The sequence below is a fragment of the Neoarius graeffei genome, chromosome 12 (genome assembly GCF_027579695.1).
Source record: "Neoarius graeffei isolate fNeoGra1 chromosome 12, fNeoGra1.pri, whole genome shotgun sequence".
NCBI classification, from domain to species: Eukaryota; Metazoa; Chordata; class Actinopteri; order Siluriformes; family Ariidae; genus Neoarius; species Neoarius graeffei.
This window is the reverse complement of record NC_083580.1, coordinates 75,178,166-75,202,187: the sequence shown is the minus strand read 5'-3', so window position 1 is coordinate 75,202,187 and position 24,022 is coordinate 75,178,166. Positions and strand designations below refer to the sequence as shown.

The following is a 24,022-nucleotide window of genomic DNA, read 5'->3' as shown; positions in this document are numbered from 1 at the left end:
ACAAGATTTGCTCTGTTGGTGGGACGATGGCTCCTAACAGGTTGTTTCTAATGGCGAACTCAACTCCGTGCTCCCTGGTCTCATCTGCTGGTTTCCCCTGCCAGAAAAAGGTAAAGTCTCTCTCCCTCACTGATCCTGACCCTGAAAGCCTGGTCTCTTGCAGGGCTACAATGTCCATCTGCAGTCTGCTCAGTTCCATGTCGATGACTGGTGTCTTGCGATCATCACTTATTTCCTCCAGGTCATCAGAGAAACTTGGTGTCATTGTTTGCACATTCCAGGTGCCCAATTTAAGGGCAGGTGTTTTCTTCTTTTTGTTGTTGCCTGGTGCACTGTTGTTGATCTGCTTGTCGGTTTTCACCCTAGACCCCACACACCCAGTGAGGTTAACGGACCATGGCGGGGCAGCACCCTATTGGCTGGGGATTGCCCAGCTTGAGGTGGGTGGTAGCTGCCCAATGAGGCACAATGACCTCTCCGACCATTGGAAGCAGCCCCTGGTACCTAGCTCTACGCCAATCGAGCTGCGAGACTTCTAACCGGTAGACTGCTGCTTCCCATGTTTTGTTGACGCTGCATAGCGAAACTGGAGTGTCCTCTCCAGTGTGCAAAGCCTGGGTAGGTTGATATGGAGGGCAAGCTGTTACCCATGCAGCAGGTCCCCCCTCTCCATGTCACTGAAATACTCCAATGGAAAGGTGAACACCAATACACATGGTTCCAGTGCCGTCACAGGAGTTGCTAGAACGTTACTGTACACAGCCACGGACTGCCTTAGGGACTCCGGCTCCAGATTTTTCCTCAGGGTTGATTCCCAAAGCTTTTCCCATGAGAGAGTATGGCCACAAGGCAGTGGAGATTTGGGATCAGGGTTTTCCTTCCCCTAGATGGATTGCCTTCCAAGGCTGACAAGCCCCATCTACTTTACTACTACTACTACTACTAATAATAATAATAATAATAAAAAAACAACAACTACTACTAATAATAATAATAATAATAATAATAATTTTCTTGCTTTGACTTAAAGTGCACTGCTCATCTGTCAGGAATGCAGGTGACAGATGAATATAAAAGCTCAAAGAGAGTTTATTCAGGCAAACTGACCTTTGTAGAGGAAAATCTAATTTTTTTTATTTATTCTTATGCTTTTAGTGATCTTTAGGAAGGCAAGTTTTGAAAGACACTGTGTAGGGGAAGAACATAATTTTTTAGAGAACTTGTGTCTCTTAGATACTTAGAAGGTCAGACACTGTGTCTCTTGTTTAAGAATGTTGTTAATGTTCTATTTTCAAGGTTAGTAACTGTCCATGCAGAGACAGTGTTTTGTGATAGAGAGGGTGCCGAGGCTGGACACCCTGACATTAAGAAGATATCAGTTGTACTGTTATTTTGACAAGTGTATATAGATTTAGGCACTGCCTAAAAGCGGAGCTCCCATCTGTTTCTGGGTTGTAGAATTTTCTTGCATCATAGCCAGTCTCTTTTGTTTTATTTCTTTACTGGCAAGCACTGGCCACTAGGCGGTGTGTATGACTGGTAATTACTAACACTGGCCACTAGGCGGTCTCATCTCATCTCATCTCTAGCCGCTTTATCCTGTCCTACAGGGTCGCACGCAAGCTGGACTGGTAATTACTAACACTGGGCGGTGTGTATGACTGGTAATTACTAACACTGGCCACTAGGCAGTGTGTCATCTCATCTCATCTCATTATCTCTAGCCGCTTTATCCTGTTCTACAGGGTCGCAGGCAACCTGGAGCCTATCCGAGCTAACTACAGGTGAAAGGCAGGGTACACCCTTGACAAGTTGCCAGGTCATTCACAGGCCTAGGCGGTGTGTATGACTGGTAATTACTAACACTGGCCACGAGGCTGTGTGCATGACTGGTAATTACTAACACTGACCACTAGGTGGTGTGTATGACTGGTAATTACGAACACTGGCCACTCGGCGGTGTGTCTCATCTCATCTCATTATCCTGTTCTACAGGGTCGCAGGCAACCTGGAGCCTATCTGAGCTGACTACAGGTGAAAGGCGGGGTACACCCTTGACAAGTCGCCAGGTCATCACAGGGCTAGGCGGTGTGTATGACTGGTAATTACTAACACTGGCCACTAGGTGGTGTGTATGACTGGTAATTACTAACACTGGCCACTAGGCAGTGTGTATGACTGGTAATTACTAACACTGGCCACTAGGCGGTGTGTATGACTGGTAATTACTAACACTGGCCGCTAGACGGTGTGTCTCATCTCATCTCATTATCTCTAGCTGCTTTATCCTGTTCTACAGGGTCGCAGGCAAGCTGGAGCCTATCCCAGCTGACTACGGGTGAAAGGCGGGGTACACGCTGGACAAGTCACCAGGTCATCACAGGGCTGACCCATAGACAAAGACAACCATTCACACTCTCATTCACACCTACGGTCAATTTAGAGTCACCAGTTAACCTAACCTGCATGTCTTTGGACTGTGGGGGAAACCAGAGCACCCGGAGGAAACCCACACGGACATGGGGAGAACATGCAAACTCCGCACAGAAAGGCCCTCGCTGGCCACGGGGCTCGAACCCGGACCTTCTTGCTGTGAGGCGACAGCGCTAACCACTACATAGGTGGTGTGTATGACTGGTAATTACTAACACTGGCCACTAGGCGGTGTGTATGACTGGTAATTTACATCCTTTGAACACTTATGTGCACTTGTTACATGCTCTCCTAACATATTGTTATTAACTATTTACAGGCCTCCGAGACATTCAGCCAAAGTTTTTCTGGAAGAGTTTGGTGAACTGTTGTCAGTCATTTGCTTAGAGTTTGACTGTCTTATTATATCTGGGGATTTTAACTTGCATGTAGATAATCCTGAAAACACTTATGCCAGAGAACTACTTGTACTTATTGACAACTTCAACCTAGTACAACATGTACAGGGGCCGACCCACTCTCGTGGTCATACCCTTGACCTCGTTATCACAAAGGGTCTTACTGTTTCTACTACTGTTGTTGACCTGGCCTTATCTGATCATTTCTGTGTTTTCTCTGATGTTTCTATGTCCCCTCACATTCAGAACAGCTCAACGACTATGGATAGGAGAGTCATAAATGACAACAGGTGTTCTCTTTGAGCAAGATCTCTCTCGGATCTCAACCAAAATGTCAGACTCTGTAGATGACTTACTGGAAATTTTTAATTTAAATATGACCCAAATTATGGATGATATTGCTCCATTCAAAATCAACAGAGTCAATGATAAGCAGAAAGCACCATGGAAGCAATACCCAGCTGTTAAATTGCTAAAGAGAGAATGTAGAAAGACTGAAAGAAAATGGCGCAAATCTAAACTTCACATCCATTATCAAATCCATAAAGAGATGCTTTGTAAATATAATTATGAAATTCGTAAAGCAAGACAGTCTTTCTTCTCCAACATCATCAACAGGAATATGAACAATACCCGTGTGCTATTTTCAACAGTAGAGAAGCTAACTAATCCCCCACCACAATTAGCACCTGAACTTCTCTCAGTTAATAAATGCAATGAGTTTGCATCCTTCTTCAAAGGTAAAATTGATCAAATACGGCAGAATATTTCTCATGTCTCAATTGCAAAAAATTGAAAAACTGCAATCACCAATGACACAGATAGATAACTTCAACACAATGTCAGAATTTTGTTTAATTGATTATGAGACTCTTGAAAAAAACTGTACAAAATCTCAGTTCCTCAACATCTGAATTGGACATTCTGCCCACCAACTTTTCAAAGTCTGTTCTTCACCTCATAATTACAGATGTGCTTCAGATCATAAATACATCCCTAGAGACTGGCATTGTTCCTGTGTCCCTGAAAAAAGCCGTTGTAAAGCTCCTACTTAAAAAGAATAATCTGGATGCTTCAGTATTGAACAACTACAGGCCAATATCAAATCTACCATTCATCGGGAAAATTCTTGAAAAAATTGTCTTCAATCGATTAACTGCCTTCTTGATATCAAACAGCTGTTTTGATAACTTTCAGTCAGGATTTCGTGCCAATCATAGCACTGAAACAGCGCTGATTAAAGTTATAAATGACATACGTCTTAATACTGATGCAGGCAAAACATTGGTCCTGGTGTTACTGGACCTCAGTGCAGCTTTTGATACTGTTGATCACAACATACTGCTATATCGACTTGAACACTGGGTTGGGTTGACTGGTAAAGTTATCAATTGGTTAAAATCATACTTAGAAGCTTCTTTGTTACCATGGGAAATTGTACCTCAACATCAATGTCCTTGACCTGTGGTGTCCCCCAGGGGTCGATCCTTGGACCATTACTATTCAATCTTTATATGCTCCCACTTGGACAAATTATCAAGAACAATTTAATTTTATATCACTGCTATGCAGATGACACCCAAATTTATCTTGCTCTATCACCTAATGATTATACCCCCCTTGAATGTCTCTATCAGTGTATCGATCAAATCAATAGCTGGATGTCACAAAATTTTCTTCAGCTGAACACAGATAAAATATAAGTAATTCTATTGGGAAAAAAAGATGAAAGACTCAGGATTAGCACTATTCTTGACACAAAGGGGATTAAAACAAAAGAAATGGTTAAAAATTTGTGTTTTCATTGACAGCGAGCTAAACTTTGACAGTCACATGAAAGCAATCACTAAAACGGCATTTTATCACCTAAAAAACATTTCCAAACTAAGAGGACTTATGTCAAAAAATGATCTGGAAAAACTTATACATGCCTTCATCTCTAGTAGGGTTGATTTACTGCAATGGCCTTTTCACAGGCCTGCCAAAAAAGACCATCAAACGACTTCAGCTGGTTCAAAATGCAGCAGCTAGGGTTCTCACACGAACACAAAGAACAGAGCACATTACTCCAATTCTAAGGTCCCTTCACTGGCTTCCAGTAAGCTACAGAATTGACTTTAAAGCATTGCTGCTGGTGTACAAATCTCTAAATGGTACAGGGCCCAATTACCTCTCTGATATGTTGCAGCAGCCTAACCCAATCAGATCTACCAGATCGCAGCAGAAAAATTTACTGTTAAAACCTGTTCTTAAAACAAAGTGTGGTGAAGCAGCTTTTAGCTACTATGCAGTACAGCTATAGAACCAACTGCCAGAGGATATCAAAAATGCTCCTGCTGTTGGCAGCTTCAAATCTAGGTTAAAGACCAAGCTGTTTTCAGATGCTTTCTGCTAAATTATTAATATTGTCATCTCTACATGTTTTAAACTCTTTACTTTTACAGTCTCTCCATGTTTTAAATTTTACTTAACTTTTATTTTATTTTATTCTGCTGGTTTTTTTATAATTGAACTTTTATTTCATTTTATTTTATTTCTACTATTGTTTAATTTTTATTTTTCTTCCCCATTTATTTTATGTAATTTTATTTTCTATTGCTTACTCTTTTGCTTTTACTTCTGTAAAGCACATTGAACTGCCACTGTGTATGAAATGTGCTATATAAATAAACTTGCCTTGCCTTCTGCAGGTTGGATGGCAAACAAAGCAAACATTTAAAACGAAACAAATATTTAATCTTTTCAGAAAACTGAAACATGGGTTTGAGGCCATGGGTGTGTGTGCATTCCCCAGAAGAACCGCCTCCTTCCATTCTGCCATCAACTGATCGTGGGCGCTGTGTGGGGCTGCCCACTGCTCTGGGTGTGTGTGCATGTGTTCACTGCTTCAGATGGGTTAAATGCAGAGGATGAATTTCACTGTGCTTGAAGTGTGCATGTGACAAATAAAGGTTTCTTCTTAAATAAAGCTGCTGAGAAATCACTGAACTTGATTTTATACAGTCTATGAATGTGATGCCAATCCTTTTTGATGCTCAAACTTGGCCACACCTACTTCAATTCAATAAAATAACGTTCTCATTTGTGTTTTAATCTCTTATTTCATATAACATCTTGCATCCTAATACATTATTAAATATTTATTTATTATGGATTGTTTTATTCAGTGCTGAATTTTATTTTGAGTATTATTTTTTACCAAAAAATATTTTTAATTTAAAATGAAAGCTAGTATTATATAAAGAAGTTACAAATAAAGGCAAAATACAGCAGTGGTGTAAACCTCAACCCAGTTGAGTGCAGGAGCTTTCTGGTTATTTGTGTTCATGCAACATCATGCTTTTAACCATTAACTAATCTAACGGATCATGAATTTGTTGAATTTTACTGAAAATGAGTCATGGTTTAGGTAAGAGGTTGTTGAGTTACTCGCTCACTCGCAGTCAGGGACACCGTGGATCCGGAGCTGATTCCAGGAACAGGGTGTGGAGGTGAGACAGAGCGAGAATTTCAATCAGTCACTTTTTGTCATTGTCATAAATAACAATGAAATTCCATTGGAGCAACCCAGCCATACATAGTAGGTGTAAAAGTGCATAATGTAAAAAGTGCATAGTAGTGCAAAGTCCCATAATACCCATTATAAATAAAGTCCAGTGCAGGCACGAAATGTAAACCATCATAGTCATAGCAGCAAGAGGTATATCAGAAAACAGATCAAGAACAGGGGCACCAGAAACAGAGAGCATGGTCAGATGTGGAGTTAATGTAATGTTGCAGCAATGCAGAGTCCAGTTCACAGTTATTGTAGGGTGAGGTGTGGTTTACTGTCCATGGGAGGAGGGGAGAGGGGCACTGTTCAGCAGCCTCACTGCCTGAGGGTACAGGCTTTGGGCCATTCTGGTTGTTCTGACTGGTAAGGCCCTGTACCTTCTGCCTGAGGGCAGCAGGTGGAACAGGTGATGGGCCGGGTGGTGTTGGTCACGCAGGATGTTACACACTCTCTTCAGACAGCGGGAGGTGTAGATGGTACTGATCTCTGGTAGAGTGGTCCCCATGATTTTCCCTGCTGTTTTTACCACCTGCTGGAGCGCCTGCTGTTCGGCCTTAGTGCAGCTAGAGAACCACACAAGGAAACCATACGTCAGAACACTGCTGATGGCACAGTTGTAGAAGTTCACCATCAGCTGTTTCTGGATCCTGGCATTCTTCAGTTGCCTCAGGTAGAAGAGCTGTTGCTGGGCCTTTCCTACCGCTGAGGTGGTGTTGATACCTCAGGACAGGTCCTCAATGATAGTCACTCCCAAGAATTTGAAGTACATCACCCTCTCCACCGCCTCATTACCGATAGAGAGTGGAGGGTGGTTGTTTTGTCTTTTCTTGTGGGGGTCCACAATCATCTCCTTGGTCTTCTTGATGTTCAGTATGAGATTATTACCCACACACCATGACGCTAGATGTTGCACTTCAGCCCTGTAATCCGTCTCATTATTGTTGTTGATAAGTCCGAGCACTGTGGTGTCGTCAGCGAATTTAACAATGAGATTGGAAAGAGAAGAAGCAGAGCAGTCATGTGTGAACAGGGTGTAGAGCAGAGGTCTAAGCACACACCCGTGGGGGGGCCTCAATATTGATTGACAGGGTGGAGGAAGTGTGCTTGTCTACTCTCACACTCTGTGTTCGGTTTGTCAGAAAGTCCACAATCCAATTGCACATTGTGCGTTTACATGCACATAGAGAAAATCGAATTTCTGCTGTTGCTCGACTGAAATCGAAGTTCTAAATGGCATGGAAACACCTTAGCTAGGCTGAAATTGAACCGAACTTGATTTCTCATAATCAAGCAACACGACCTAGATTATGCGATTTTTGCCGAGCTACTTAGTGCATGTATACCCTATCGAGCTACGTAGTCGAGCTACTTACTTCAGCATTGCCCCTTCCGGAAGTGACGAGTGACGAGACCACAAGCGGGAAACACAACAGCCTCGGTCGGCATGACAACAGCAGTAGTAGCGAGCAGCAGAAGAGGTCAGGAGGAAGAGAAAATGGCGAGCAGAAGCGTGCACTTCTGGAGCAATGAGGAGACAGAGTTCATGCTCATTCAGCTTCATGCTCATCAGCTCGTTCTTCTTGTGAACACGGAACTGATAACTTTGTTTATACTCTTGAATAGCTCTTCTTCATGACGACAACCGGAAGTGTACCAACACGATGGGGCGTGTAGTGCCACCTGTGGCTCGGGTGCACAATGTACCTCACACAATAGCTCGATTTCTGTGTGTGCATGTAGGATTGGATTTCTCTGGCACCCCTGCTGGGACCCTTTGCTCGATTACTGACAGCAGCTCGATTTGGATGTGCATGTAAACGTACTGACTGAGATGTTCAATCCAAGATGGAGTAGTTTGCCTTGGAGCTTGAAGGGCCGGATTGTATTAAAGGCCAAGCTAAAATCGACAAAGAGGAGCCTCACATAGGTGTTCTTCTGCTCGAGATGCTCCAATAGTGAATGGAGCACGATGGCAATAGCATCCTCAGTCGACCTGTTCTGTTTGTACGCAAATTGGTATGGGTCAAGTGTTGGTGGTATTGCACCTTTAATGTGTTTGATGACCAGTCTCTCAAGGCATTTGGCAGGAATGGAGGTGAGTGCCATAGGTCTGTAGTCATTCAGACATGTGACATTTGACTGCTTGGGGATGGGAACTATTGTGGCTGCCTTAAAGCAGGTGGGGACCCATGATGTGGACAGCAATGTATTGTAAATGGAGGTGAAGACATCCGTTAGCTCCGCAGCACAATCTTTCAGCACGTGGCCCAGCGCACAGTCCGGTCTGGCTGCTTTTCTGGTGTTGATGCTGCGGAGGACATGTCTCACCTCATGAGAGCTCAAGACTGGAGCAGGGTCAGAGGAAGGGAGGGGGGGCAGCACCGGGTCTGTGTTTTCCCTGTCAATGCGGGCATAAAAATAGTTTAAACACTCAGCAAAGGTGGCATCAGCTGAGGAAGATGTTACTGTTGCTTTGCTCTTGTAATCCGTGATGGCCCTGATGCTCTCCCATACCTGCCTGGGGTTTATAGAGTTGTTGAAACAGGCTTCAATACGCCTCCTATGTTGTTGTTTGGCAGTATTGATACCTTTCCTCAGTGCAGCCCTGGCTCTGCTGTATGCCCCAGGGTCCCCAGAGCTAAGTGCCAAGTTCGGATCAGCTGTTCTGCACTGCGTGTCATCCAAGGTTTCCTGTTCAGATACATACGAAAATGTTTCCAAGATGTAACGTTATCCACACAGAAGTTGATGTAACATAGGACAGTGGAGGTGTATTCATCCATGGATTCATGAGTGTCCGTGCCCTGCCCTTTGAATACATCCCAATCCGTGTGATGGAAACAGTCCTGCAGCATTGGGATGGCGCCCTCTGGCCATGTTCTCATAGCTTTGGTTATAGACCCAGCACTTTTGATCTTAGGTGTGGTACCATGGATGTAACAGCAGAGAAAGGTGGTCCGACAGACCCAGGTGGGGGCAGGCCTGAGCCCTGTATGCATCTGCTGTATTAGTATACACTTGGTCCAGCATTTTATTTCCCCTAGTAGCATGTTTCACATTACGATGGAACTTGTGAAGAACTGTTTTCAAGTCAGCATGGTTAAAGTCCCCAGCTGCTATAAAAACACTGTCCGGACGAGCTACTAAACTGTTGTTTATGCTGTCGTGAACCTGTGCTAGCACTAGCTTAGCATTAGCATCTGGTGGAATGTAAACAGCACAGATGTGAACAGCAGTGAACTCCCTCAGTAAGTAAAATGGTCTGCACTTTAGCAACATGAGTTCTACCTCTGGACTGCACAGTTTACTCACTACGGTTACGTTGGTGCACCAAGAGTTGTTAATATAGATGCATAGTCCCCCGCCGGTCTTTTTGCCAGAGTCCGCAGTCCTGTCGGCTCTGTAGGTGGTATGTCCCACTAGCTCGATAGCAGCATCTGGAGTGCTGCTGTCCAGCCAGGTTTCAGTGAAAATCATACAGCAACAGTTATAAATAGTCCTTTTTGCTGCCATATGTAGCCGTATCTCATCCATCTTGCCACGGATCAACTGGGCATTAGAGAGAAAGACGGTAGGAAGCGGTGGTTTGAATGGATTAGCCTTTAGCGTGGCCCATACGCCAGCCCACTTACCCCTCTTCTGCTGCCGCTCACAGCGTCTCCTTTGCTGGCCTGCCACTGCAGGGTCCCCGGGAGATGGTCTGGTGATCTCAGGAGGATAATACTCGGCTAACAGGTGGTGTGCTCCAGTGTTTAATTGAAGGAGTTCAGAGCGGCTGTATCGGAGTGCCACTGCCCCGAAAACTTGTAGAGTAATACACAGTAGGGCTGAATGATTTTAAGAAAAAATTGAATTGCGATTTTTCTGGCAGATATAGCGATTTCGATTTCAACCACGATTTTTTTTTCTTTAAATCGAGTTTCAGTGCAAATTAATTAATACAATTAATTCCATAAAACTAATGCAAGAATGAAAACTGAGGTCAACAGATTTCAAATGTAGGCCTGTTTATTAACATTGAGTGCCTGAGGAACAAGTTATAATAACTTAAAATAAAAAGAGAGCCATCTTTCTTAAGTAAACTTTTGCTTCTTTTACTTTTCCCATCTACAACATATCAGACATAAAAAAGGTTGATCAATGGCTCAGCAGCATCAAAATATTGCACTTTTGTAAAAGAATGTACATAAGCATTATAAATTATAACTAGAGCCAACAATTCCCCTGTGGGAAATTGTGAGAGTGATGCAGTGCGCGTAGCAGTCGCTATTGCAGGAGCTGGGCTGCACTGTGTGAATGTATGATTTGCCATGAGGCTACAAGCCTGTGTCTCTCTGAGAGCGAGCAGCCCCTCCCTCCTGTGTGTGTGTGTGTGTGTGTGTGTGTGAGAGTGAGCAGTCCCTCCCCCACCCACGCGCTGAGCACAGAGACACAGAAAGTGAAGGATTTTCTCAGAGTGCTCCCTCCAAACAACGGGGATTTACACGAAAACGGAAGGAGATATTCACAAAATTCTTTCACACTGAGTGCCACAAGGCTTTCCTGAACACATAGATGTAATTTTTTTGTCTGTAGTGTAAAAAACGAGAACAGTTTATTGACGAAACAAAACATGGGTCATATTAGGAGCACTGAGAAAAAACGCGGCTTTGACGATCCCAAAATCGTGTTGTCTGAGATCACGATTTTTAGTTGAAAACGATAGATCGTTCAGCCCTAATACACAGTACCACCAATAAAGTGCAAAAACTATGCCAGCTGTATTAGCTCCTAGCCGCTGCGTCTGTGCGCGCCGTCATTTGTCCTGGATGTGAAGCGAATCCATCACAGAGGGTTGCTGAATCCCAGTTCACAAGGGCACAAATGGATCACACTTACCTTGTTTGAGTTATTAATTAAAAGGTGCCATGTGTAATTTTTAGAGCCAGAGAGGTGAAAGGCAAATATCCTTAAATTGTTATAAAATCATTTTAAAGTCTTCCCTTTTCAACCCAACCAGCTTGATTCCATCCACTGAAACATGAAATCCTTGCAAGGTGCTTTGAATGAGTAGAGCAGAGCTGAGCTGTGAGGTGACGAAGCCAATTCAGGGCCTGAAAAGCATACCAAAAAAAAAAAAAAAATTTGGGGGGAGAAGAAAAAAGCCAAATCTACTCGACTGGTCCATTTCAAATCAGTGTTCCAGGTCGTCTTTGTTATTATAGGCTTGGAAACACCGTCAGAAACTACACATCGCACCTTTAAATTCCTTTCTGAAATTAATATACTCACCAGCCACTTTATTAGGAACACCCATCCACCTGTTGTTAATGGAGTAACTACAGATACATTTTGAAATACATAGCTGCGTTTGAGTTGCTAGCGGACTAGCACATCTTTTCATAAATATTACACCCCACGTCCACGTGCTGTTTTGTTTTATGGAGTTATCTAATCAGCCGATTCCCTGACAGCAGCAGCACAATGTGTTTTTTAAAAAAAAATCATGCAGATACAAATCAAGAGCTTCAGTTAATTAATGTTCACAGTATCCAAACATCAGCAAGGGAAAAATTGTGATCTGAAAGTGTGACTTACTTTCACTGTAGCATGGGTGCTGGTTTGAGTATTTCAGAAACTGCTGATCTCCTTCCTGGGGTTTTCACACACAACAGTCTGTAGGGTTTACACAGACAGAATGGTGCCAAAACAAAAACACACTGAGTGAGTGAGTGAGTGGGCATCAGTTCTGTGGATGGAAACAAACACCTTGTTGATAAGGGAGCTCAGACAAAAATGGACAAATTTGAGGTGGCTCGAGCTTTCTTGCCAGGAAGGATATAGCATACCTGCCAACCTTGAAAAAATTTTATGAGTACAATTTCATGAGTACCCCCCCCGCGTCAACCTCACCCCAACCTGGCGCGCATGCACCCCCACAGACCATAATCAGCAGACCAAAAACACACTTTCAATTCAGTTTTATTGATTGACCTTGGGAACATAGTCCAGTTTTGTAAAACATTCCTATTGATAGACTTTGGGAAACTGTTATTGATGGCTCTTGGGAACTTCCTTCCGTTTTGAAAAGCACAACAAACATTACAGACCCAGGCTTTTGTAAGGCCCTTATGGGAAAAAAATGCAGTGTATAAATGGGAAACTGACTTTTTTTTCCTGCACTGTGCAGACCCCCCACACACACATGTCCAAAATATTGCATTATACAGTACACTGCAGTATTTTGTAGTATGCCTTTTTCATGTGCAAACTATTGCATTTGCATTTGAAATATTGCATTTACTGCAGTAATACTGTAGAAAAAAGCATTTGATACTGCAATACCACGCAGGTTTTTTCATAAGAGGGATGACCAATTTTCGACTTCACATCATCTGCAAACATTCCTAGACTACCATTGACAGAAGTTACCAACTGCCCTTAAGATATACAACACGCTACGTTTTGTTGAGCACATCAATAAAGTGGTACTTATCATAGTGATTCAATGAGAGCATGAGAGGAATTGTAATCAGGTTTCGTTGGTTACCGCATCGAATATGCAACCTCGAGTGACGGCTTCGAAGTTAAATGAAGAACTAGCCTGTACTGTTGGTGTTGTAAATGCACAAAATAACGGCTAGGAAGCTCTTGAGTACACGTGAAACACAACCGTTTCTGTTACAAATATAGGAAGGCCGTGCATAACAGTAAAAGTGTTACGCACTGCCTTCCACTTAGCTAAAACTTCTTATTAACGGGCGTGTGTGGGACGGCATTAGCATACCTGTTGCTTCTTGGTGACTGATCTCATCTCATCTCATCTCATTATCTCTAGCCGCTTTATCCTTCTACAGGGTCGCAGGCAAGCTGGAGCCTATCCCAGCTGACTACGGGCGAAAGGCAGGGTACACCCTGGACAAGTCGCCAGGTCATCACAGGGCCTTGGTGACTGATGTCTATATCAATCTTGCACACCGTGCAGAATGCGTGGCTGGGTAACTGCGACCGTGTGAGACAAGGCCACCTCTCCCGATAGCTTTCCAGAAATCTTTGGGGTTTCTGAACAAGTTTGGCGCTCGGTTCGGGCTCCATATGTTCAGTTTTTGTCTGAAATATGCATGTGGGAAAGCCTGAAGTATTGCAGCATATTGAGTTGGTGAACGAGTATAACCAGGGCTTTCCACAAGCGCCGCCTGCCGGCCATACAGCCGACTACACAATTAAGTCCAGCCGGCTACTTTAATGACTATTATTTTTGTAGCCCACAGGCTCTAAATATTAATTTTCGATTTTAATAAAATTAAATGTTTATCTAACAGACTGACAATAAATGTCAAACTGAACCGCACTCATTTAAGTTGTGATTCGCGCTGTTTGTACCAATAATAACCACAAATTCCCCGCCGACTTCGTTGATCAGGGGAGAGTAACTCATCTGCGGCCCCAACATGCGGTGTGTGCGTGCGCACTCGGCAGAGGCAGTAGTGTGCCAGGGCCGTCGGAGGAGACATCGGAGGGAACAGAAGCAGAGAGAACGCTTATTTTGTCTTTCACCTAGAGACATGATTAAAACTTTAAAACGGAGACAAAATTCTCCTGTGTGCATCAGTCACAGATCAAACACCATGAGCAATTCTGGAGAAATTCAGACTTTATAATGGGTGTCTATGGCGTTACACACCAGTGGGGCTCATTAAGTTAGAGTGTAGAGAGCTTGAAAAAAAAAAGCTCAAACTTTCTCATTTAAACTGTGTTTTCAGCCACAAATTTCACTCTAAAGACATAATTTTCTCAAAAGTTGTAGTCACACTTGTCTTGATTCACACAATGTGTCTACCTGAGCGATAGGATTTACAGTTTTTGAATGAGAAGCCTGAAAGTAAGGAGAGGACAGGCGCTGCCCCATAGACTCCCATTATAAACGTGGCAGCGCTTTTACTGCAAAATCAGAAATGTCACTTGTTTTTAACTCACTCTAGTGGCCACATTTTTTACACTAGGGACAAAAAAACTTACATCAATGTGTTCATAAGAGCCTTGTAGCACTCAATGTGAAAGAATTTTGTGAATAGCTCCTTTCATTTCCGTGTAAATCAGCGTTGTTCGAGGAGAGGAAACTCTGAGAAAAAGCGCTCTTTGCTTGTCATATTGTGTCTCTTCCCTGCACCTGCACCGTTACCAAGGCGACGAGCTCCACTCAGGGAGCAGAGAGGGGAGGGGCTGCTCTCTCTCCCTCACACACACTCCCCCGGCTGGCTACTTATTTGTCATGGATGGCTAGTATGAGCCTTAAGCTAGCCGCACACTACGCCGATTTTCAGCGTACCGAGCCAACTGAAGTCGCGAGTCAGGCGTAAAGACTAGTTTTCGATGGTACCGACTCATCTCACAGCCGATTCGAAAAACTAATCGGGAGCCAGACTGATCGGCGAGAGTTGCTAGCAATAGTCAATCATATCTTTCGCATATAACACGTGACATCATTAAACACAATTTCTAGCGCGAGAAATACGTGTTGGTAGCACCTAATGCAGGTATATACTGCAATTCCATAGACTGAAGCTTTATGCATAGATACAGTGGGCTGGAAAGCCACTCTGCTCAAGTTGTGTGGCTGAATTCCAAATCGCTTTAACTCCCCTATATAAGTGCACTATTTAAGGTTGGAAATAATAGCTCATGCAGCCTAGATAGTGCGCTACATATTCCATGTTGTGTCATTTGTAATTCAGTCTGTAGCATCTTCAAGTGTTGGATTTAACAGTAACTATATCCAATAGCCAATCACAAAGCTATTAAGTTGTCACGTGATATTTAGCGGAATGTTTATGATGCTTAGTTCGCATAATCTTGTTTGGTGTCGCTTCAATCGCGACTGCACTCGTCAACAGTCATGAGTTAGTCAGGGATATGTGCGTGCCCTGTCGGGAGTCGGCTCTGAAATGGGTCGGTTCGGTACCGCGTGGATCGGCGTAGTGTGCGGCTAGCTTTAGTGGAAAGCCCTGGTATAACGTTCACGAGGGGTTAACAATGTCGGTTTATTGGGCTGACCTAATGTTTTTATTTTACCTTTCCAGTGATCTTTGCAGAATGGATTGTTGACCACCATTGATGAAATCTCTCTTCTCTAACCGATGTTTCAATCCCCGACTTGCTCTAGCCACCTGACCTCTGGCTGCACCGCTGCACTCAAGTCAGCGACGCGAAGGAGGAAGGGGAGGGGTGAAGAGGGCGGAGCCACACGCTCTGGAAGAGGGGCGGGGGGATTGGGCAAAGCGTTCCATTCTGGCTTTGAGTTTTCTCACAGATCAGCGGTATCAACTTCAGCGAGAACTTGACTGAAATGCAAGTTCGGACGATATGCGTACTTTTTAATGTGAAAACGTACAGTCGTACAATGAGGTAAAAATTCGTAGCGGCTACGCAATATGCGTACAGGTTGGCAGGTATGATATAGTAACTCAAAGTTACTCTTTACAACCATGGTGAGCGGAAAAGCATCTCAACATGCAACAGAAAATAGAAGACCACATTGGGTTCCACTCCTGCAAAGAACAGGAGTCTTAGAATCAAGAACAAGTTCCTATTAAAGTGGCCAGCAGTGAGTGTAAAAAGACCCGAATTTAAGACGAAACATCATACGAAAGTCTTTATTTTATAAAACGAATAAGATAAACAGAAATAATGACACCTACACTTTCATGTCCATTACCAAATCTGACATCAGTTATAAACTTCACATTAGATGATTAAAGAAGTGACTCGAGTGATAATATCTGAGCTGATCTTAATTGATGTAAAAAAAAAAAAAAAAAAGGGGGGGAGGAAAAAACAAAACAAACAGAAGTTTCACCAGAATTTGGTGTCATGTCATCAGACTTTCTGGCACTGATGAAATATTCATTCGTGACCACAGTGGGGTTAGAAAATAATTAATTCAACGAAAACTCAACATGTATCAGCGTTTAACTTTTCTCATCGTCATCATGATGTCACTGGATTACTCTGAGTTTTGTTATTAAGAGTATCACGCTGGAACACTGTAATCCCATGACGTCGTGATGACAATGAGAAAAGTTAAACGCTTATACATTACATTGTTAACTTTTCATTGAAAGAAAACTAAGTGGATGAAATTGTCAGTGTGTTCCAGTCTGATTTTCTTAATTACAAAACTCAACAGTCCAACTTTCAGTGTTACCACACAGGGGGGATTGTACAATATTTACACTCGTTTCTTGATACTGTGACTTGAGGTATCGTGCACATGCTGTACGCCTCACTAGCTGGTGTGTATCAGCTCGGGCTTCATTTTGTGGCAGTGTTGTTGCCGTGTGGCGCCGTCTGCTGCTGCTGCTGTTGCTGCTCAGCGAGGGCCTGCTGAAGACGTGTGCGCTTGCGTGAGTAATGCTGCCAGTGCAGGATCTGCTGCTCGTCTATGAATTTGGCACACTGGGCGTTCACCAGCTCCTTCCGGAAATGCTCGTACTGTAACAGCTCCAACATGTGCAGGCAATGAGGATATCTATGTGTAAAAGACAGCAGATTGGGATACTTTCATACTAGTTTCACAGAGAAAAAAGTTTGCTGGAAATGACACACTAAATGTTATTTTCATTACAAAAAAAATGAAACACATATGATAAGCAGCTAGTGTAAGCAATGTGACACTTACTTGAGGAATTTGGCATATTCTGGTTCTTTCCAGTAAAGCAAATACTTCAGGTAATTTACAAAATGTTTTTCGCGCAGGTAGCCTCTTTGAGCCAAAACTACAAGGAGAAGGAAAAGTTTGGAGGTTGGCAGGGTGATACAGAGAGATCAAAATTGTGAGATACACTTTTCAGAGCATACAGTTATCAGTTCTTTACACCTCCATTGTTACAAAGCCCTGAAAGCACCTGAGAGACAGAGAGAGAGAGGGGAGGGGGAGGTAAAATCTAAATATCAGGCTCCATGCTGACATGGAGCATCACATAAGTGCTGTAGGTTTGTCATCTGTAACTTCTGAACATGCTGCAAATCTTCTGTTCAACTAAATCCCCAAACATGTCCTACTGGATTCAGGTCTGGTGACTGTAGAGGTCACTGACTGACACACACACACGGGGAAACCATGGCCTAATGGTTAGAGAAAAAGCTTTGAGACCAAAAGATCACCGGTTCGATTCCCTGGACCAGCAGGAATCAGCAGCTGAAGTGTCCTTGAGTAAAGCAACTAACCTCCAACTGCTCCCCGGGCTGCTCTGGGTGTGCTATACGCTCTGGATAAGAGCAAAACATCTGCTAAATATAATGTAATGCTTGGTGTGGCAGCAGGGGCGTGGCCAAGCGTCGGTCTGTGACCGGAGGGCGGAGTCGGGGAAGGTAAGGGGCAGAATCACTGCACCTGAGGTTGAGTAATGTGTTTGTGTCTTCCCCAGTGACTGCACCCTATTTAAGAAAGAGAGCGAGAGCAGAGCGGGCTCTCTCCCCAACCTGACCACAACAGATGTGTGTGAGTGAAAGAAAGCTGAAAAGCAAGTTGAAAAGCTATAATAAACAGGTTTTGTGAACTCAGTTCTGGCCTGCCGTCCCTCTGTGCTCCACCCACTCATCCGAACTGCTACAGTGGTGCCGAAACCCAGGATTTGGAGCGCCGAAGCAGAACAGCCCCATGGAGTCCTCCCCTTTCGCCGAGCTGGTCCATGCCCTCGCCACGGCCCAGCAAAGCCAGCACCAGGCACTAGTCACCCTCCGGAAGGAACAGGAACAGCGGTTCGAGGCCCTGGTGCTGGCTCAGCAGGAAGAGCGACAGGCGTTCTGGCACCTCCTCGCGTCAGCGGGGTCCACTGCCGCAGGGCCATCCCCCTTCACCCTGATGAAGATGGGCCCGCAGGATGACCCCAAGGCCTTCCTCACGCTCTTTGAGCAGGTAGCAGAGACCTTGGGGTGGCCGGTGGAACAGCGCGCGGTGCGCCTCCTCCCCCTGCTAACGGGAGAGGCGCAGCTGGCCGTGCTACAGCTCCCCGCCGACCGCCAGCTGGCCTACGCGGACCTTTGCCGGGCCGTCCTCCAGCGTGTGGGGCGCACCCCCCGAGCAACAACGGCAGCGCTTCCGCACTTTGCGCTTGGAGGAAGTCGGTCGGCCGGCCGTTCGCGTTTGGCCAGCAACTCCGGGATGCCTGCGGGCGGTGGTTGAGGGCCGACAACTGCGACGCCGAGGGGATCATCAACCAGGTGGCGCTGGAGCAGTTCATCACGCGTCTACCAGCCGGTGCTGCAGAGTGGGTCCGGTGCCACCGCCTGGCCTCGCTGGATCAGGCAATCAAGCTGGCGGAGGACCATTTGGCGGCCGTCCCGACGGCAGGACAGCAGACAACCTCTTCTCCCCTCTCTCTCCTCCTGTGTCTCATCCTCGCCCCGTTCCCCCACCGTGGAGGCGGGGGCCGGCCCCACCCCAGCCCGCCCGCTGCACCCTCCCGTTTCTCCCTTCTGTGTCTGTCTTTTCCCCCCCTCAGGTGAGTGAGCCCCAGAGCACCAGTGCAGAGAGGAAGCCCGGGCCGGTTTGCTGGCGCTGCGGGGAGCCGGGCCACCTCCAACAGCAGTGCTTGGTAATAGAGGTGGGCACAGTGGTTCGGATCCCCAACGCGCCAGGAGCCGCCCTTGATTGGGCCGGAGCGTATCGCATACCGGTGAGTATCCAAGGGGATACACATCAGGCATTGGTGGATTCTGGTTGTAATCAGACCTCAATCCACCAAAACCTGGTGCAAGACGAAGCATTGGGGGGAGCACAATTGGTGAAGGTGTTGCGTGTGCACGGGGATGTTCACAACTACCCTTTAGTGTCCGTCCACATTCTTTTTCGAGGGGAAAAATTTATAGTGAAGGCGGCGGTTAATCCTCGCCTTACCCACTCGATAATTTTGGGGACTGATTGGCCGGGATTTGGGGAATTAATGAGTCACCTAGTGAAGAATGGGTCCTGCTGTAGTTTAATAAGGGGAGGTCCTGGTGTCGCGTTGGCGGGAGCAGCTGTCACAGAGCCGTCTACGTCAGCTCCGCGTCAGAGTGAGGAACCGCCGGCTCCTCCTCTCTCTATTGGGGAATCCCTCGCGGATTTTCCATTAGAGCAGTCGCGAGACGAGACTCCACGGCATGCGTTTGACCAAGTGAGAGTAATCGATGGTCAAATGCTCCAGCCAAACGCCACCCCGTCCTTCCCCTACTTCACAATTATGAAGGATAGATTATACCGAGTGACGCAGGACACTCAAACTAAAGAGCAAGTCACGCAGCTTTTGATTCCGAAGAGCCGCCGGGAATTGGTATTCCAGGTGGCTCACTTTAATCCCATGGCTGGACACTTAGGGCAGGATAAAACACTAGCCCGAATAATGGCACGGTTCTATTGGCCAGGGATTCATATCGATGTCCGTAGGTGGTGTACGGCGTGCCGCGAATGCCAGTTAGTAAATCCAGCGGCCATTCCAAAAGCGCCTTTGCGCCCTCTCCCATTAATCGAGACCCCGTTCAAAAGAATTGGGATGGATCTCGTCGGGCCATTAGATCGGTCAACACGAGGGTACCGCTTTATATTAGTTCTAGTGGACTATGCAACGCGATACCCGGAAACGGTGCCTCTTCGCAATATCTCAGCACGCAGTATTGCAGAAGTGCTCTTCCGCGTTATCTCCCGAGTTGGAATCCCAAAAGAGATCCTGACTGACCAAGACACCTTGTTTATGTCACGTACACTAAATGAACCGTATAGGTTGTTGGGTATTAAGCCGATCCGCACCAGCGTGTATCACCCACAAACGGACGGTTTAGTTGAACGGTTCAATCGCACCCTCAAGAATATAATTAAATTTCTAAATGAGGACGCACGTAATTGGGATAAGTGGCTCGAACCCTTGTTGTTTTCAGTGCGAGAGGTCCCCCAAGCCTCCACGGGGTTCTCCCTGTTTGAATTGTTATACGGGTGTAAGCCGTGCGGCATTCTCGATGTGCTGCAGGAAAATTGGGAGGAGGGACCTTCACCAAGTAAAAATGAAATCCAATACGTTATTGGCCTGCATGCAAAACTCCACACACTCACCCACCTAACCCAGGAGAATTTGCGGCAGGCCCAAGAACGACAAACCCGCCTGTACAACAAGGGTACGCGCCTCAGGGAGTTCGCACCAGGAGATAAAGTACTCGTACTGTTGCCCACATCGAGCTCCAAATTAGTCGCCAAGTGGCAAGGACCCTTTGAGGTCACACGGCGAGTCGGGGACGTTGACTATGAGGTGAGGCGAACGGATAGGGGTGGGGCGCTACAGGTTTACCACCTCAATCTGCTCAAACTCTAGAATGAGGAGGTCCCAGTGGTGTTGGTGTCGGTGGTTCCGGAGAAGGCGGAGCTGGGGCCGGAGTTTCAAAAGGGAACATTGGCATCACGTACCTCTCCGGTCCCCTGTGGAGACCACCTCTCCCCGACCCAACTCGCGGAGGCTGCCCAGTTGCAGACCGAGTTTTCGGACGTATTCTCGCCCCTGCCTGGCCGCACCAACTCATAGAGCACCACATAGAGACGCCCCCGGGGTGGTAGTGCGTAGCGGCCCTTACAGGCTACCCAAAGACAAGAAAAAAGTGGCTCGGGAAGAACTCGAGGCCATGCTCGACATGGGCATCGTCAAGGAGTCCCACAGTGACTGGAGCAGCCCGGTGGTCTTGGTTCCCAAGGCCGACGGATCGGTCTGGTTCTGTGTAGACTATAGAAAAGTCAACGCGGTGTCTAAATTTGACGCGTACCCAATGCCTCATATTGATGAGTTGCTCGATCGACTAGGCACGGCTCGCTTTTACTCGACACTGGATTTAACAAAGGGTTATTGGCAGATCCCCTTGACTCCATTATCCTGAGAAAAAACTGCCTTTTCCACACCGTTCGGCTTACACCAGTTTGTCACACTTCCTTTTGGGCTGTTTGGGGCGCCCGCTACGTTTCAGCGGCTGATGGATAGGGTCCTCCACCCCCACGCCACCTATGCGGCCGCCTATCTCGACGATATCATTATCTATAGCAGTGGTTCTCAAACTTTTTATACTCTGTACCACCTGAGAAAATATTGAGCTCTCTGAGTACCACCATGATGACCAACATTATAATACAGCAGCATAGGCCTTCCCTATTAGCTTCAGCCACACAGGAGAGATGTTTATTCCTTATTATGGTTATTTATTGATCGCTGTTAACACCGAATCAGACATTTACAACTCTGTCCAACAATTCTCACATACTCCTACATACACAGCACAATACACACTCAAATTGCAACTGAATGAAAATGGCACAGAACCATACAGTACATATTCGACCTCTACAAAATTATGCTCCTAATCTGGCCCACAAATAACACAAACATCAAGTCTTTTTTTCTCAGCAGAAGATATGTGAAACATCAAACATCTCAGCACAAAAAAGGAAAAAAAAAAAAAGAATCCAATGTCAAGACACTTGCACACATGAGATCAAAAGCAACCTGTTTAGAGTTTGAGTAATAGTCCTCCTTAAACCAGGTTTATTGTTAACACCCTCCAACATCTATATCAGAATAACAGAAACAATGAACCACTCAGGAATAACCAGCATGTCGCTGAATGAAGAACTTACATAGCCTACCTAATGAGAGGGATGTGCCTGTCTCTCTGTGCACAGTCCTTTGATGTCTGGCTCAATCGAGCACAGCTTCAGTCTTAGGTCTGGCTCAGCATCCAACCTGGACCTGTATTTTGTTTTTATGACAGCCAGTGAAGAGAAACCTTTCTCACAAAGATAGGTCGTTGCAAAAGGCATGAGAACGCGCACGGCCTTGTCCAACAGCGCTGGATATTCCGTGTTGCTGTATCCAAAAGTCCAGCAGCGACTGTTTTTTAAAATTACATCTCAGTGTTTCATCACAAGACAGTTCAATTAAACTCTCCTGCTCACCGACAGTTAAGTCAGTGGGCATGTCCGAGGTTTCGATCTTGAATGGGTTTCTCATCCAGTTCTTTTCTTTGGGTGTCACTGGGAAATATTCCCTGAGCTGCTGCCTGAGGGAGATGAGGTGCGCAATGATGTTATCTCTGATGCTGTCATCAAGTTGCAAGTCGTTGTTGGACAAAAAAACTCTCCAAAGAAGGGAAAGCTGAAACATCTCCTGCATTGGCTCTGATTTCGAACAACTCCATCTTTTTCATCACTGCGCTGATTTTGTCCTGCACGTCAAAAACGTTGACAGAGAGTCCCTGCAATCCCAAATTTAAGTCGTTCAAACGTGAGAATATATCTGACAAATACGCAAGCTCACTCAGCCATACAGTGTCTTCAAAAAGGTGTGACAAGGGGAAGTTTGTGTCCTGTAAAAACACATGGACCTCTTTGTGCAGCTCGTAAAGTCTTCAGAGCACTTTGCCTCTTGATAACCACCTGACTTCAGTGTGCAGTAGGAGCTGGACGTGTTCACTGCCCATTTCATCACACAGTACGTGAAACAGACGAGAGTGCATCGGTCGGGTCTTAATAAAGTTCACAGTTTTTACAGCGGAGTCTAGAACAGACTTCAACTCATCGGGCATCTTTTTCACAGCAAGCGCCTCGCAATGTATGCTGCAGTGTGTCCATTGCATCTCAGGTGCTACGTCGCGAATCCGGGCTGTTACTCCACTGTGACGTCCAGTCATTGCTCTTGCACCGTCTGTGCAGACACCGATACACTTTTTCCAATCAATCCCATTTTCTTTGATAAATGTGTTCAGTAGCTGAAATATGTGCTCAGCTGTAGTTCTAGTCTCCAGGGGCTTACAGAACAGAAAATCTTCATGAGCTGCACCTTCATACTCGTATCTCACATACACAAGCAAATTTGCCAAATCTGCAACATCAGTCGTCTCATCTAATTGAAGGGAATAAAATCGACTTCTTTTAATTCGTTCAATTAGTGTCTTCAGAACGTCATCGGACATTGACCGTATTCTCCGAGAGACAGTATCATTCGAAAGTGGCACTAAGTCTAACTTTTTGGCAGCCTTCTCCCCACACGTGATATGTGTTATTTTTTTAGCTAGCGGCAGACACAGTTGCGAACAGATTGTGTGTGGCTGACCAGATTTAGCTACGAGCAGGCTAGCACTGTACGACGCCTCCTGTGCTTTGACTGAGGGCGCGGTACAGGAGTGAATCGTGGACTTGGACTGCTTCAGTTCTTCCCGTTTTCTTAGAAAAAAATCCACAGGCTTATCTTTCAAGGCTGAGTGTTTGGTATAGAGGTGCCGTTTGAGATGCGCTGGTTTCATGGAGTCATTACTGAGGACTTCGGCACACACCACACATTGTGGCCTTGGCTCTTCCTCGGTCCCGCTCCAAAAGAACCCAAGCTTGAGATAATTTGGGTCATATTTTCGCACTGGTTTGCGGCGATTTGTGTTCGCAGAGGCTGTGGACATTTCAGGGGCAGCGCTGCCTCTTGCGTTTTCATTAGCACTTGTGCTAGGTTCTGCTTCCTTTTCAACACTGCTCGAAACATTATCCTCTGCGTCCTGATCGACAATCTTCCTTTTCTCCGTCTTTTTAAATGTTCCACTTTGTAGCCACGCTTTTAGTGATCCCGAAACACTCATTTTGAAGTTATATGATAATTTTAAT

At 45.4% G+C, this 24,022-nt stretch overlaps 1 protein-coding gene across 2 annotated transcripts in view; it reads right to left on the bottom strand.

Moving 5' to 3' along the window:
• LOC132895634 (mediator of RNA polymerase II transcription subunit 31-like) overlaps positions 1 to 24,022 on the bottom strand; it is a 110,667-nt gene that overhangs the window by 74,983 nt on the left and 11,662 nt on the right. The window contains exons 3-4 of one of the 2 annotated variants that reach the window (XM_060936416.1): positions 17,042 to 17,138; positions 12,333 to 16,891 (exon numbers count right to left, since the gene is read on the bottom strand). The exons of the other annotated variant lie outside the window; for it this stretch is intronic. Of the exons in view, the coding sequence (XP_060792399.1) occupies positions 16,675 to 16,891; positions 17,042 to 17,138 (314 nt within the window). The 3' untranslated portion in view covers positions 12,333 to 16,674. Of the gene's footprint in view, positions 1 to 12,332; positions 16,892 to 17,041; positions 17,139 to 24,022 lie in introns of those variants that run through there. 2 annotated transcript variants of the gene reach the window in all.